Genomic DNA, 15,588 nt, shown 5'->3' with positions numbered 1-15,588 from the left:
AGAAAAATGTGTCAATCTAGGCATAACTAGGGAAGCCAAAGCTCACCTTAATCTTTTCAGAAACAGGCAGTCCATTCAGGGAATGCCAACCAGGAGGATATAACTTTTAATGAAATTTGATGAGAAATGAGCAGAGGGAGGTCGGAGAAGAACACTTCCCCATACTCAGACATGAATGTACGAAATACATCTGGGAAAATTAAACTACGTGGAACAGCAAACCTTGACTTTTCAACAAATTTACAGAACTCATAAATGACTTTATGTGTTTACTAGTGAACTGGGACTTATGGCAGGAGGGGGATATATTGCCTTTTATGAAGGGAAAGAATCTGTCATTTTCACTAGTCTCAAATGGAAGAGTTCTTATTTTTTTAGCTGCCCAGTTAGTAGTGGGGTGAACAGGTTAGGAAATTCAACCTGATGTCTTACAAAGCCCCCTAGTCCCAGTTGTACCTGGTCTGAAATTAGAGAAAACCTAGGGATACAAGAACCAAAAAGGCTAGCCAAAACAATAATACCAACTACTGTTTGGTGAGTACCTACTTAAAGCTATGCATTATGGCTGGTCATTCCCTTCAGTTGCATCAATAAAGAAGTGGTAATCTACAACTATTTTTCTTCATTCTCAAGGAAAATTGTTCTTATACAAATGTAATCAGTTGCTGTATTATTTCTCCAAGACCAGATTCTATTCTTATCAGATTTCTAAAAAGTATTTTCTGTATCTCCTTTGCCAATGGTGATGTCTACTCTGGGGAGACAATATATAGAGAGGATACTAATGCAATTTATTAGTTTGACGGGTTGTTTAGGGAGAAAAGTTTAGTCTTCTATTAAATCCTGACAGATTAATATGTTTATCTGAAGAAAAGTATTAGTGGGAAATTTTTTCCTTGAGGGATAAGCAATATTAAATAAAGAAAGAAAAATTATTTTGACTAGAGTTTATATTTATTTTACACTATAAAATACAATCACTAATTTAGATTAATTGGATTCTACACTAAGAGTTAATAGACTTTTTTTTCAAGTAAAAATCTTAAGTTTTCATAATAGAGGTCCTTGGTGTGGTTGGAGAGTTGGGGAGTGAAGCAGTGCTTTAATGAATACAAAGAATAATAAACATATTAATTGTCTAATATAATAAATATAGGTGGTTTTTCTAACTGGAGAGAGCAGACTCCCTCATAACAGAAAAACTTGAAGTAAAGAGAAAAACATATAAATTGCTTTTTTTAACTTTAAATTTTTATTATGTAAGGTCATATTTATTTATCCCAATGTTCTTTTTTACTTTCCTCTTAATCTCTTTTCTTTATCATAACCCTTTCTCTACAGTCACATCATTCTTAACAAATTTCAGTGAAATTTAGCTTAATGCCTATCAGAGTTATGACTAATTCTCATTTATAAGAGTTCCCATTTGCTAGTGTTTTACTCGAGTTTATTTTCTTTTGAAATGTCATGTTTTTCTCTTCCTAATTTTGAGAGGTAATGACTCCCCTTTTCATGTGAGAATAATAATGTGTATTCAGAAAGAGGCCTGTGCATTTATTAGACACACATTTCTAGTAAATGAACAGAGACTGGTAGATATTTTAACAGGCTTGTTGTACTCACTCTAAATGTGTTCAGAGAATGTGAATTACAGGACACACAGCTTTCTTCACCTGTCCTCCTTGTCCTTTCTCTGCCAGCTGTCGTGTCATTTGGGTGAGCTCTGTTTGGATCTTAATGCTAATTATTTTTGCTATCTGGTCAGAGAGTAGCATAGCATCCTAGCAGTTAAATCGCTCTTGCTTTTGGCGCTCACCTCTGTATCTCGTCTCCAGTGCATAGGCTCAGTGGCTGCTGTCTGACACCCATACCACCTCTTTCCTCCCAGTAGCTGACATGGAACCACTTGCCACCTTCCTCTGTTTCAAACTCAGGTTTTCTGCCCTTCTCCCTACCCAGGCCATGTTATTTTTTCAGTTCTAGGCCTTAGCACATCCCTGTGCCCATGACGCCCTCTCTCCCACTCCCCCCTTCTCCATTGTCCCATTTCCTGAACTACTCTTAGTTAAGTCCTTGCTGCAATATCTTTTCTGAGATTTTTTCTCATTGTTCCCAGAAAGTTAGTTGCTACATCTCCTCCCAGACCTTTTCCAGTGGGAAGTTGTAGAATCCTGTTCCAATATGTGTTGCCTTCCATTGTAGTGCTTATCACAGTGATTCTACATAAGGAAATCCTTCTGTCTGAATATAACATAAGATCTTATAAATAAGATTTTATAAATAAGATCTTTTAAATTGACAAGACAGAATGTTTAAGGCAATAGTTCCTGTTGTTTTTTTTTAAAGGTAGAGTATGGAAGTGAGATATCAAGGAAAAGTCAGTACTAGTCATATAGGAAAGACAGGAGTTAGGAGTCTGGGGGTGGAAAAGAAGCTTCTAGGAGGATTTTTTTTTTTAAATGTGCATTTTCTTCTTTAAAAGAAAAGTAACCAAGACAGGCAGAGGTTAAAAAAAAAAAACAAGATTGATCAGAATGTATGCAAGATATACAGACAGAAAGGTAGTGGGCAAGATATGTTTAAGAATTTTATGATACCCAAGACTTCATGAAATCCCACAGTAAGTAGGTAGCAGGATCAGAATTCTGTCGTCCATCTCACCTTCTTTCCTTTGGAATGGCACCTCTCAGTAGAGAAATCTTGATAAAAGAAAGTTGAAATTCAGGGGTGTTCCAAGGGAGGACAGGCAAATATTGACCACAGATTGGGAGCTCCTGTTCCCTGGCGGACAGATGGTGTATGAGCCAGGCTTTGATCTTCGAGGTGGGATTGGGCCTGCAATGAAACAAGTGCAGGAGAAGGTGAATGAAAAGCATGAAATGGGGCACTTAATGCAGAGTAGGCGATTTAAATTTGAGCGTAGAGCACAGGAAGGACAATAACAGAAAGTCATGGTAAGTTCCATTTGGAAGCAGGGGAATGTCAAATGGTGTCTGAAGGTCATTAGGGAGGTCAGACTTATACATCTTTGCACCCAGATGAGGTTTGGATTTTGGACTTTCGTGTTGCTTTAGAAGTACATTCTGGAACTTGTCCCTTTCCCTCTTTCCTTAGAGTTTCCTCACCTGGACCTGACCAAACCTTTCTGAACCAGCGCCACACCATGTTAAGTAGCCAATAGGAATAGTTTCTTTGGTTCCAGCGTGTGGTTTTTGCCTTTATAAGCTCTAGCTATCTTTGTCTTCCCTGGGGCACAGGTCGGTTATCCCTCTGAATCTGTGTCTCCCAGATCCAGTTTGTTTTCCATTGCAGATAAACTTCTAATCTAAACTGTTTGACAGCCTCAGACCTTTATTGGTGGGCAGGCACATTGGAAAACTTGTCTCACTATGACCCATCTCACTGGCAACAGTTTAGGGGAAAGTTTCAAGAGGCTACTGTAGTAACTCAGAAATATTAGCAGACTTTTCTAGAGTCTCTGAGAGAATAATGAAGGTTGAGGGCTTAAATCGAACCGATGGTAGTCAGAAGTAGAGGAGAGATCATGTAAAGAACAAATAGAACTAACCTAGTAGCTGATTAGTGTGGGGGTAAAGAAGGAAGTGAGAATGACTCTGAGGGTGGTGGTAAGCAGAGATAAGCAGAACACATTTAATACTGGAGTACATTGAATTTGATTCATATATAAAGATAGATTTAAAATGCCCAGCATCCCAAAAGGATTCAGGCTGGAATTTATGAGAGGTAAAGGCAAGAAATATAACTTTCATGAGGTGATAGGGGATGTCACAATATTAAATGATTTTGCAAAGGAAAGGGACTAGGGATAAGGCCACAAACTTAGGTGAAATATTCACAAATGTGCCACCGTTCTTTTTATTTACCAAAATGGTGCTTGTCCTTCCGTTAGGGGATAAAAACAAGGTTCAAGGCTGTATACTTTTTAGAGTATAACTAAAGTACAGTTTTTATGTTTTTCGTGAATAAATTGGTGCATCCGAATGTTTTTCAGAATCCTCAGTCAGTAGCAGTTCTCCTGGTTCGGGTCCCAGTTCCCCAAACAATGGCCCAACTGGAAATGTCACTGAAAATGAAACTTCGGTTCTGCCACCGACTCCTCATGCGGAGGTAAGACTCTTATTATTTTGGTTCAGCCAAAAGTTAGATCTTCCTTGATAAGCTCCTGAAAACAAAGTGACATTTCTGAATGGAAGATTAAAGCCACCTGTTCTTAGTGCCTTTTCTTATAAATTTATAAAATGTGTAATTGAGTAAACTTGACCTTATTTACAAAGTTTGGACACAATCAGATTTGAAATATTGAAATGTCATTCTTGTACATGCAACGATGCTGAGTATGTGCTTCCCAGAAGTTGAGCAGCTCAGTAGTCCTTCTGCTTGGATCTTGGTTATTTTTATGGGAGTAGACCTATCAGTAAGTATAAAAGCAACCTCATACAAACCTCAAAGAAGAACAGCATAGCAAAGTAGGTTTTATTCATTTAACCTAAAAAGAAATTTTAAAAAAATGGAATATTATAGTTGAAGAACAATGTAAAAATTTGCTCCACTGAGCAAACACTTAAGGACCTACTATGTGCCAGTCACTTTGCCTGGCAAGGGGGATATAAAGATCAATAAGATATGGGCTTTGTCCTTGAAGAACGAGATATTAAAGAAAATTGGTCTAAAATAACACATACTCATGTTTTTTTGTGATTGTATCCAATGAAGTGTATTAACATTTGTTTTTCAATGAATACTTTCTTAAAACCAGTGATAATAAGAAAAGAGGAAAGTAAGTCAGGAGTCAGCAAGAATTTGTCTGTGGAGTTTCTGTATTAGGCTAAGCAAAGGCAATAGCCTAGAAGTAGCTGCTCTTGTGGAATCAGCTGTGTTGAAGTTGCTGTCAATTGATTGAAACTCTCTGTTTTTCTTTTCTGTCATTGTAATGCCTCCTGCCCATGCATTGCTTTATACAGGAAAAGCTGGTGCGATAACTTCTCATTTATAGCTGTGACATGCTTCTTCCCTTGTATTTTATAGAGTCATGGTAACTTGAGGCTGAAATAGACTGATCAAATATCTGATTCTTGGATCATCTATATATTGCTTTCCTGATATGTAATTACGAAACTTCTACTAGAACACTTCTACTTGCAGGAAGCTCACTTCACTGTCTCCCACGACAATTCTGTTGATTTGGGACAGGGAGCGTGACTAACAGAAATGTCTTCTGTATCTTATGCCACGATCTGTGTCTCTAACACACACACTCACACACACATGCACACAGATTTATAATAAATTATTTCTAAATTATTTGACTAAAATACAATTGAAAGCAGAAACCCAGAGTGTATCCATGGAAGCAAAGGGCTGAAGCCAATGAGGTCATGTTTGCTCCTAGGACACATGTGTACGTGGGTTTTAGTTTTCGGGCCTCACAAAACTCAGTAGATAGAAAAGGCCAATACTGACCAAGGAGGATAATGCAATAGGAGACCCTCCAAACCTTAAGCTGGGGTCCCAAAGGCCCATATCTATGCAACATTGACAACCCCACCCCCAGACGTGTCCTGATAGGGACCACAGTGGTGCAGAATCTTTCCCTTAGAAATTGTAACCAAAGCTAGTCCTTGCATAGAGTTATAACCCAAATTTACAGAACCTCAAACTGTTAATTTGGTTTAAAGTGCCCCAGATTTGGAGTTCCCCTAAGTTTCTGGAAAAAAGAAAACATAAATCCTTTCTAGGGAAATATACATTTATCCTAAATTTCAAAAATGTCCCTCAATTTTCCGAGAAAAATGGGTAGAGTATATAGGTACTGTCTTGCTTGTAACCATTGTTGAACTAATTGAAGAATAACAACTCTGGCCTCTACATTCTCTCCAGGCCCTTGATCTGTTTCTTGTTTCTTACTATTACTGTGGCTCTTCATTCCCTTTTTTATTAACTAAAACATAATGCCTGATGGAGTAAATACCTCACATATATTTGTGGCCATAGATGTAAGTGGGATTTTTGGACTTTTGGTTATAGGTATTGTATTTGTTAGTGCAATTATATCTCCAGGATTGGTCAGTTTTTAGCAACCCTTTAGTCCATTTACAGGAAAAGAACAACTTGGTAACAATTATTTCTTAAGAATGTCAGATTTCCATCCGTTGTCATTTTAAAGAATGTGATTCTTGGTAATAGCTGGAATACTGAAGGGTTCTAAAGGGTTTGGCTCTGGATGAATTTGCCCTTGGGAAAAGAAAAATGACACAGTAAACTACATTCGACAGCATATGTGAGTCCCAGAAATGCATTGTTAGTGCGAAAAGGTGCAGACGAGCACTTCCCAGCATGGCAGTGTTTTATAGGTTCGGAAGCAGCAGCGTGGCATTTTGATCAGGAAACCATATGCAGTAACAGTATATTTTTAAAAGGCAAGGGAGTGATGAACACAACGTTTAGCATGGCGGTTAACTCCCAGGAGGGAAGAAGGGGTTAGTGACACGGTCAGTTACTAAAGAGGAAGATGCATATATTCATCCATTATAATCACCTATGTACATGTAGTACTTTGTACCACATGAAGGAACCACCAAGAAATATTATATACTCATGAGATTGGAAATACATGGGAAAGGTGAGAGTTTCCTCTTTCCTTCAAGCTTTTCATGATCCTATCTTTAAATTTCAAAATAGGTACAGTGGAGAATGTATTAGTAAAGGAAAGGAATTTGCTTATATTATTTTTGTCCTTTTTATATTCCTAAAAGGTTGACTGTCACAAATATTTGTTTAGATACCCAAGAATTTCAGCTAATTGTTGAACATCTTATGTCACTAGAAACTTTCCTTCCACCCCCATTGTTTTAAAAAAAAATCCCACAAAAAATAAAAACCACAAAAGCAAATAAAAACCAAACCAGAAGGAAATGTGATTTAGTGCAGTGTGAAGGAGCAGAGGTATTTCTTCAGGTCAGTGCCAGGACATTCACTTCCAAAGCTGGAAAGACTAGTTCAAAAGCAAGTAGTGACTTACCCCATAATGAATTAATTGTGTGCCTGAACTATGAACCAAAAGGCCAGGTGGGCAGACCTTTCTACCCTGATGGGTAGCCTCTCCATGGCCCAGAACAAAAAATTCCATCCTGATGGCTAACATGTGGTTTTCTGCTGCGTTGCGTTTACAAGGGGTCTGTAATGTACCTCATCCTGGAAAGGTGAGGAGACAACACAAGTCAAGCTCAGACTCTCAGCCAATTAATATCTTTGTTACACTGAAAGCTCCCACTTAACCTGAAGAAGAGATAAACAAAATATGTTCAGTCAATTCTTGATTAACAACCATTTTGAACTTAGTATGATTTTTAAAGACATATTATAAGATTAATAATAACATATAATTTTATATCAACCAGTGTTGGAGGTCTGGAAAATTAATAGCATTAACTACACTTTCAAAAATCAAGTGAGTTGCATACCTCACCATTTACAAAATAGTGTAAGTTGCTTAAGTACCAGGGGTGAGTTTTTCTTTGAAAATAATTTAACCATACATGTGCGAATGAATTCTTTATTCTGTGTTCTGTGAGTAGAAAAGCATGTCACCTCATTCTTTCAGAGCCCATGTAAATGAAAGGGATTCTAATCCCTCCTGCTCTTTGGGAACGAGGAAAGCAAGCCTGTTTCTCAGTTTTCTGCCTTGTAATCCACATATGCTGCATAATTTAGGTAAAGGTTAAGGCAGAAGTCGGAGGAGAATTGACTCATAAGTCCAGAATAAGGGCACAGAACCGCGAATTCATGTGGACGGGTCTTCCTTTCAGAAGGCTTCTTGGGAACCTCGTCTGGTAACCAACTACTTTGTTATCATTGGTTAAGTCCTTAAACTTGGCCTGGATCTCAGGTCTAGTGAAAGGTAGTCACACCTACCCCCACGGCTTGTTGGGCGGAATCAGTGTTTGCCAGGCAGGTGGTACATTGGAAGTGGGGCGCAAGTTCATTTTTTGTTGTTGTTATCAGCACTGATGCCTCATAGGGAAAACTCATTAGCATGTTTGCCTTCCAGCCAGCACATCGCATGTGTGAATGGGCCTCCGTCTGCTCTGACCACTTCTGCTCCATTTCTTCTCTTTCTTACATATGCTCAGCCCAAACTCAGATGGTTGGAGCTACCTCCTTTACGCATTGGAACACGTGGCTGGGGAGCTGAAACCTAAGGAGTTTCTATTCCCAACTCCAGTCAGAGATGTCTTTACCTATCTAGTTACTTTATTGTTAATACGGCGGGCTTGTGGGTTCAAATATGTTTCCACGAATCTCAACACCATTATTTTAGTTTCGTGGATTTATTTGATAGCTGTTGTAACAGTAGCCAAGCAGCTGGTTTATTTCTAGTTGAACATTAGTGGCTGGCTCTGCTGTGCTATTTTTTAAATAATTTTTTCCACTAAGATACAAACGATTTTTTAAAAGGATTCTAATAATAAGGTTAAGGACTTTAAAGTCATCGGAAATGGCGGTTCTCACATGACTCATCTGCCTATGGCTTCATAATCATTGTTGTGACATTTGTTGTAAATGTTATGCTCCCTCCTGAGTGGGTGTAGGGCTATGGTTTTAGATGGCAGGGCATGAAAACCCGCTTTCTCCTCCTGGGGGAAAAGAGGTTGCTATGACAAATGAATCTTTTTCTAGGAATAACATGAGTCAACATTGTAAAGCAAGACCTTTTAAATGCAAAGGAAGTCTTGTTAAATGATAATTTCTTTTTGGTCTCCAAACCATATTATAGTAATATATTCTTCAGTCAAAATAAAAATTTAGAAATTTTTTTTTACTGCTTATTTCATTTTTCTATCAGCTGTCTGAAAGGAGAGGAGAAAATAAATACTATCTAGAAAAATAATGTGAAAGCCATAGGCAAACACTGAAAGATTAAGAGAGTTGTTTGTTTTTAATGTGGTATCTTCTTTTTAGATAGTTTAGATTTGGGGGTTGGGACCTTTTAAAGACAAAACAGACATCTTCATGGAAGCTATTCTTTTGTGTGTTTTTTAATTTATCTTTATTGTAGAAAGTATTACAGGTGCCCCCTCCCTCCCTTAACCCCTTCCTCCGCCCTTCCCCTGGCCTTCACAGCACTATTGTTTGTGTCCATGGGTTATGCCTGGATGCTATTCTAATAGACACTGACATTATCTGATAGACTAGTCAGAGATGCCTCCGTCATAGACTGCAGGGTCTGATGTCCAAGGTAGGTAGGCAGCTGCCCAGAGTTAAAAGCCAGTGAGGGGTACAGCTCAAATGCAAAACGTTCAGCATATACTTCTTTTCACTAGGCCTGACCATTTCTCACCAGAACTCTAGATTAGAACGTTCTTTTTCTAAAGCTCATGCATTTTGTAGGTCATTTTGAACGCCCAGCAAACTGAAAACTCTTCATCCACTTTTTCTATGAGCTTCTTATTATTTACATAACCAGTGTTGTCAGGAGTCATCTGTTGACTTCCTTGCCTTATTTTCTGTCTATGTGTATTTCATTTACGTGGATTGCAGATGTTATCCATAAGGTAGGCTTCCAATTACTGTGCTGGTGAGAAAAGTAATTAAATTTTGAAGATCATTATTAAAATGTGAGGAGACCTCCCCTGCCCTGACACCTGGTTCAGTCATATCCCTCTTCTCAGGATCATGCTCTTTCTGGCTAAATGCTCATTACCCATCAAAGCCTGGTTTAAAACCAACACCCTGCTCTGTGCCACTTCAGTCTTTAACCCTGCTCCCGCCATGGTAATGCTTACAGGCCTTTAGCATTAGTTCTCCACTTCTCCGTGCAACTGAAGAACATGTGAACTTAGGTGGTATAGGACATCTAGGTGCTATAGGACTTCTTTGTATGCCCGCCGCCTGTACCACACCATTCATCTAATTGATACTCATTAATTGCTTTGTGACTGTTAAGTGATATCCATGTATATATTTAATGTTTTCACTTGGTCTAACTGCAGCAAGCATTTCTGGTCCTGAAGATTTTTTTAGATTAAAACCATCGTCCCCACATTCTAAGATGTGAAACACTGGCTTCCTAGCACAGCACTGATTTAAGGGCTGGATCTGTTTCAAAACCACTTGCTGGAAAAATCCTGGTTTTGCCTGAAAGCGCTTGTGAGCTCAGCACAGAGCTAAGCTGGGGTAACCATCCAGCCTCACAAGAATCCTGGGCAGGATCCTTCCTAGTTTGCGTGAAATGGCACCTCTCGCCACCTGTTTTCCTGGCTTTCAAGTGTGTCTGCCCTCTGAGCTATGTAGATTACAGCTCCAGGTTCTTAATTAAGATCCATGAACCTGGAACTGATAGACTGCTCCCATCAAAAAGCCAAATTGAGGAAAGTTATAATTAAAGAAGATAATTTGGGGAAAGCATTTTTCAGGTCTGTTAAGTCATTTGCAATGTTAGCCATTGGAAGTCGACATAAATGCTCTGCCTGTTTCCTTATCTGTAGGATAAGGAAAAAAAGTAAGTCACATCCTATTTTCTGAAGTTCACCGTCTCTGTGGGCAGATCTGACAAGTACCAACTCTCCCCTGTGAACTTGGGAGCCTTGCATCCATAGTGATACCAGGTCTTTTGCTTTCTCCTCATTGCCAGGTCAGCTGGACGCTTCTATTCTTTTCCATAAGCCTCAGGCCTGATTTTGCTTCCTTTTCTTCTCTAAAGTCTCCCTCTTCTCCATGGTTTTTTTTTTTGTTTTTTTTTTTGTTTGTTTGTTTGTTTTACCAGATTCCTTATCCTTCAGTAATGCTACAGAGTGGTGGATAGCTCCTGCAGCAGACCCTGACAAAAAGTCATGTCACCTGGATCAGTTCTAAAGTTTTATTACCAATCCCACTAGGAACCAGAATTGGAGAGATCACTCAGTTTCTCCATCTATAACATGAGCACAATGGTAGCTGGAGAATGCCTCAGGAAAAAATAGCTTATCATCCAAAAAAAACCCTGGCACAGGGCTTGGCATGTGCTAGGTGCTGAGAATCAATACCCTATGGTAGGAAATGGACACACTCACATTTTGATGTGAAACTACAGGGGTCTGAAATTCGTTCCCCTTAGCGTGGGTAGCCATGTGCCACTTCCATCATTCCATCTGAGAGTAATACTTTTCCATTTTACTTTTGCATCCTGGGATGCATGGGAGGGTATCACAGAAGTTCTACCTGGGAAACAAAGATAACAGCCTTGTGAGGTCTGTGATATATTTTTCTGTCCTTCCCATGGTGCACATTAAGTCTTAGTGCTGTGGGAAGCAGGTAGGACCTGGAGTGAATATTCTACATCATTTTCCATGTTTATTTATCTTGTATGAATACAGATAACAATTTATTATGAACTAGGGGCCCAGTGCACGAATTTGTGCACCTTGAAAGGATCTATGGGCCCACAGGGGCAGGTCTCGGCCCATCCTCCATGTCCCCGCCCAGCCCCTCCCGCCATGGCCCTTGGTCCCCTCTCTGCCAGCAGCTCCGCTCCTGTCACTGCCGCTGCTCCCACTCGTGTCAGAGCAATTGGGGCTGGTGCCAGCAGCGGGTCCCAAGAGGTAGCTGCTGCCCAGATCACCTCTCAGGAGCAGGGGGAGGTGGAGAAGCCCTCAGGGGCGATCGGACCAGCAGCTGCTGCTTGCACCCACTGACAGCTCCAAGTGATCGGACCAGCTCCAGCAGCAGGTGCGAGCGCCAGGCAGGACTGAAGCTCACAGGAGCAAAGAATTTTCAGTAACCACCAGGGGCTCGCCTCAGTGACAGTGACTAGTGCCCGCTTTGGTCGGGCACCCCTACTCACCTGCTCCACCATCCTGCCATGGCCAATGCCCGCCATTTTCTGAGCTCTGCTGCTTGCTACCAATGCCCATCATGTTCTGCATGCGCCCCCGGGTGGTCAGCACATGTCATAGTGACCGGTTGTTTGGTTGTTCTGCTGTTTGGTCTATTTGCATATCAGGGTTTTATATATATAGAGATTACCACATACTGTCAGTGAGCTAGCTAACATTTTTACTTCCTCATTCATTCTTTCTGTTCTTGTTCAGGTATCTACTTTATACTTAAAATTTATGTTAAAAGAATATTAGTGTAAGCACAATAGCAGCTTACCATTTTAATTAGAGCAAATACACAGCTGTTTCTCATAACCCCTAAAATGAAATTGCAATCTCGCACATTGCAGTGAGGAACTCCTTTCCAGCTATCTTCATGCAGTAGCATTTTAGACAACCTTGAAAAGGGTTACATATAAAGCCAACATGACTTTAAAAGTTTCAGTATACCTCTAGATTTTCATGCACAAATATCTGATTTGTTCTTTAGAGAAAAAAAACAAACAAAACAAAATCGGAGTTATCTTGGAATTTCAAGTTGGAATGAGAAAAATCCACATTTAACCTTCTGCCTTTATGATCCTAAGGCTATGACTCATCTCCAAACAAACGCCTGATTGAGGTGATGTTTTGGAATAACATCCTGTGTTTTGGTGGCGCATCACTCTTCAATGACAGTCTGAGGTCGCATTGTATGAGCACATGATATTCCCCCCAGTTAATTGATATCCCAGGTTTGTCCAGGGGAAAATCTACAGCTCCCCCAAACATGCTTGACAAGTTATTATATTTACTTTAGTCAAAGCCCGTGTGTGCAATCTCCCTCTTGGAGGTGGTCTATTATTGGAGTCCCATATGCTTTTTGTTTGGGAAGAAAGCAGTCACTGTGTCATACTGTTACATGGAGTATTCTTTTTCAGGGATGTTGTTCCCTTGGGGACCATATCAGGCCAGAGTTCCTTAGTCTAATAAGACCTTTGTAACTCTTTTTGTATAAGAGTTCTGGGAGGGAGGCAAGAATTAAACAGAAAATGTAATTCAAGCAACCATATTAGGCCACATGTGGGAAAACATGGCTCTGAGTATTGTATTAAAAAAAGATATTTGTTGTAAAAAAGGAGTGAGATGCCAAAATGTCCAGCATATTTCAGTGAAAATGAAGGCTATTGTGGTACAGGGAATTAATAACATTTTAACGTTGTCTTTCGTTTCTAACTATGAATGGTCAAAAAAGCACCACACAGCTGTCTATTCACAAATTTTATATTAAAACATGATTAATTATTATGGAAGTACTTTATAGTGATATTTAATCTAAGATTTTCTTGTGTGAGTTTTCCCATCAGTAAAATGATGTTTAACCCATATAAAGATAATGATTTTATATACATATATATGTATATATCACTCAGTAATACAAAAAAGTATATATACTCATAAGAATTATTCAGTTTTATTGTTGTACTTTACTGATTGATGAAAAACACACTGATTTTTATTCATGAGGCTAGAATTATAAAAATGAATATTGCAAAATGACCTATGGAAGCCCTTTCTTCAGATTTTGTAATTATGTCTGAGGAAGATTTTGATTCAGTTTTTTTTTTAAATCTTCACCTGAGGACTGGAGATATTTTTTAAAATATATATTTTTATTGATTTCAGAGAGGAAGGGAAAGGGAAAGAGAGATAGAAACATCAATGATGAGAGAGAATCATTGATTGGCTGCCTCCTGCACATCCCTTACTGAGAATCGAGCCCACAACCCCGGGCATGTGCCCTTGACTGGAATCGAACCCGTGGCCCTTCAGTCCGCAGGCCGATGCTCTATCCACTGAGCTAAACTGGCTGGGGCTGATTTTTTTTACTTATAACATGTGGATACAGAAATCATAAAATAAATGATCAAAATACTTAAAATTATTTTGACTAAATATGATAAAATGAAACTGTTGTCTGAAATCTAAACATTCCACAGTAAAACGTGTGGTATTGTAATCTTTTGAGACTCCTCTTTCATTGTTTTTCCCTTTATCTTTTCTTTATAGCAAATGGTTTCACAGCAACGCATTCTGATTCACGAAGATTCCATGAACCTGCTAAGTCTTTATACCTCTCCCTCTTTACCCAATATCACGTTGGGGCTGCCAGCAGTATCAGCCCAGCTCAATGTAAGTCGCCACTCAGAGCTGCCTCACGCAGCCCCGGTGATGCCTTCACAGGGGCACTCTTGTATATTTAGATTAGACTTCAGGGAAACTTGGTAGAGGCCATTATCCTTCCCTGTTTACTGAGTCGTTCAAAAAGATGTTCGGTCGGATTTCAAATTACAGATTTATACTGGTTTGCATAATAATATATAAAAATAACTAACATTTGTATAATGGTTCATAGCCTTTTTTTTTAAAAAAAAAAAAAAGCACTTTCCAGCTATTTTATTAGCTCCACACGACCATCCCATGAAACAGAGATTACAAGCCACATTTTTACAAAAGAAGAAGCTGAGACGAGTAATGTTTAAAAGTCCAAGATCACGGAGCCAGTAAGCAGCAGGCCTGGCACTCCGCCCGGCCAGTGCTGAGGTGTAGCTTCTGTCTAAAGCACAGCACATATGTTTATGGAATTTATTTTTTGGTGAATGACTTTATTTTGAGAATTTATGTTACTGACTCTATCATACTGAAGAGTACGTATCTGGAAAACCTCTTTAAGAACAATATTAAATTCTTCCCAGGAGACTTAAAGCGAAGAAATTACTTTAAAAGTCCTGACAACTGAAATAGGATATTTTGGAGGTAATTGTCCAACTAGCAGAAGACAACAATAATTATTTTATACATATTCCCTAAAATAATGTATATTTTTGTCATTGTAAAAGAGTTGTAAGCTTTTCATAGAGTAATTCATCTATGAGATGTATGAAAATTAAATTGTGCTTATGCAAAGGTGATGTGATACATTAAGTTTGAAGAGAAACTGGTTCTAACCATTGGCACCAATTTTGCCAATCTTGAGAAGCAAGTCTTTCACTGCATGCAACTTGTCAAATTCACATCTTTTATAATATTCCCAGATCAGGATAATATAAAGAGTGGACTATTTTGTGACCTAATTTGTTTTCAGGATATAAGACCTGTTTATGGGATGATAATGTATGTACAAGCACACCTATAAAGTGATACATTTGAAGGTTGGGTTCAATACATATTATAAAAGCAGTCCAAGGTGCACTTTATATTTTTGGTATTTTTAATAGAGTGGGATGTTGCCTTATGTGATACAGGCACTTATACAAGTGAGGAGAATGCAAAATTTGGATGCTGTTATATATCTGGGGATTGAAGAAAAAAAATGTAGAAATACCAAATTCAATTACACTCTTGGAATTCCACACGAAGCATTTGTAAATAATTGGGCCTAGCAAAAATAAAAAGGGAGTTAGGGATGAAACAAAACTTAAATATGCATGGATATTTTCAAATCTTCACTTACTAAAAATTGTTTTTCTCCTATTCCTGTTTTTCCTATCTCTTCCGATGATAAGCAAATACTGAAACAAAAACGTATGACACATGAATAAGCATTTTATATCCACTCCTCTTTGCCGGCTCTCCGTCAGTCCTATCAGCTAACACAAACATACACCACTTTTAATGTGGTCAGGGGGAATTTTTTTCTCAAAGAACCCAGTCCTAAAGCCAGACCATTTAATGT

At 38.8% G+C, this 15,588-nt stretch overlaps 1 protein-coding gene across 5 annotated transcripts in view; it reads left to right on the top strand.

The window, feature by feature from the left end:
* Positions 1-15,588, top strand: part of HDAC9 (histone deacetylase 9) — an 828,595-nt gene that overhangs the window by 486,440 nt on the left and 326,567 nt on the right. For all 5 annotated transcript variants that reach the window (XM_036327963.1, XM_036327967.1, XM_036327965.1 and 2 more), the window contains 2 exons: positions 4,013-4,128; positions 13,923-14,045. In XM_036327963.1, coding sequence (XP_036183856.1) covers positions 4,013-4,128; positions 13,923-14,045 — 239 coding nt within the window. The remainder of the gene's footprint in view (positions 1-4,012; positions 4,129-13,922; positions 14,046-15,588) is intronic.

Source organism: Myotis myotis, unplaced genomic scaffold (genome assembly GCF_014108235.1).
Source record: "Myotis myotis isolate mMyoMyo1 unplaced genomic scaffold, mMyoMyo1.p scaffold_m19_p_11, whole genome shotgun sequence".
In the NCBI taxonomy this organism is placed as follows: domain Eukaryota; kingdom Metazoa; phylum Chordata; class Mammalia; order Chiroptera; family Vespertilionidae; genus Myotis; species Myotis myotis.
This window is presented reverse-complemented; position numbering and strand designations above follow the sequence as displayed.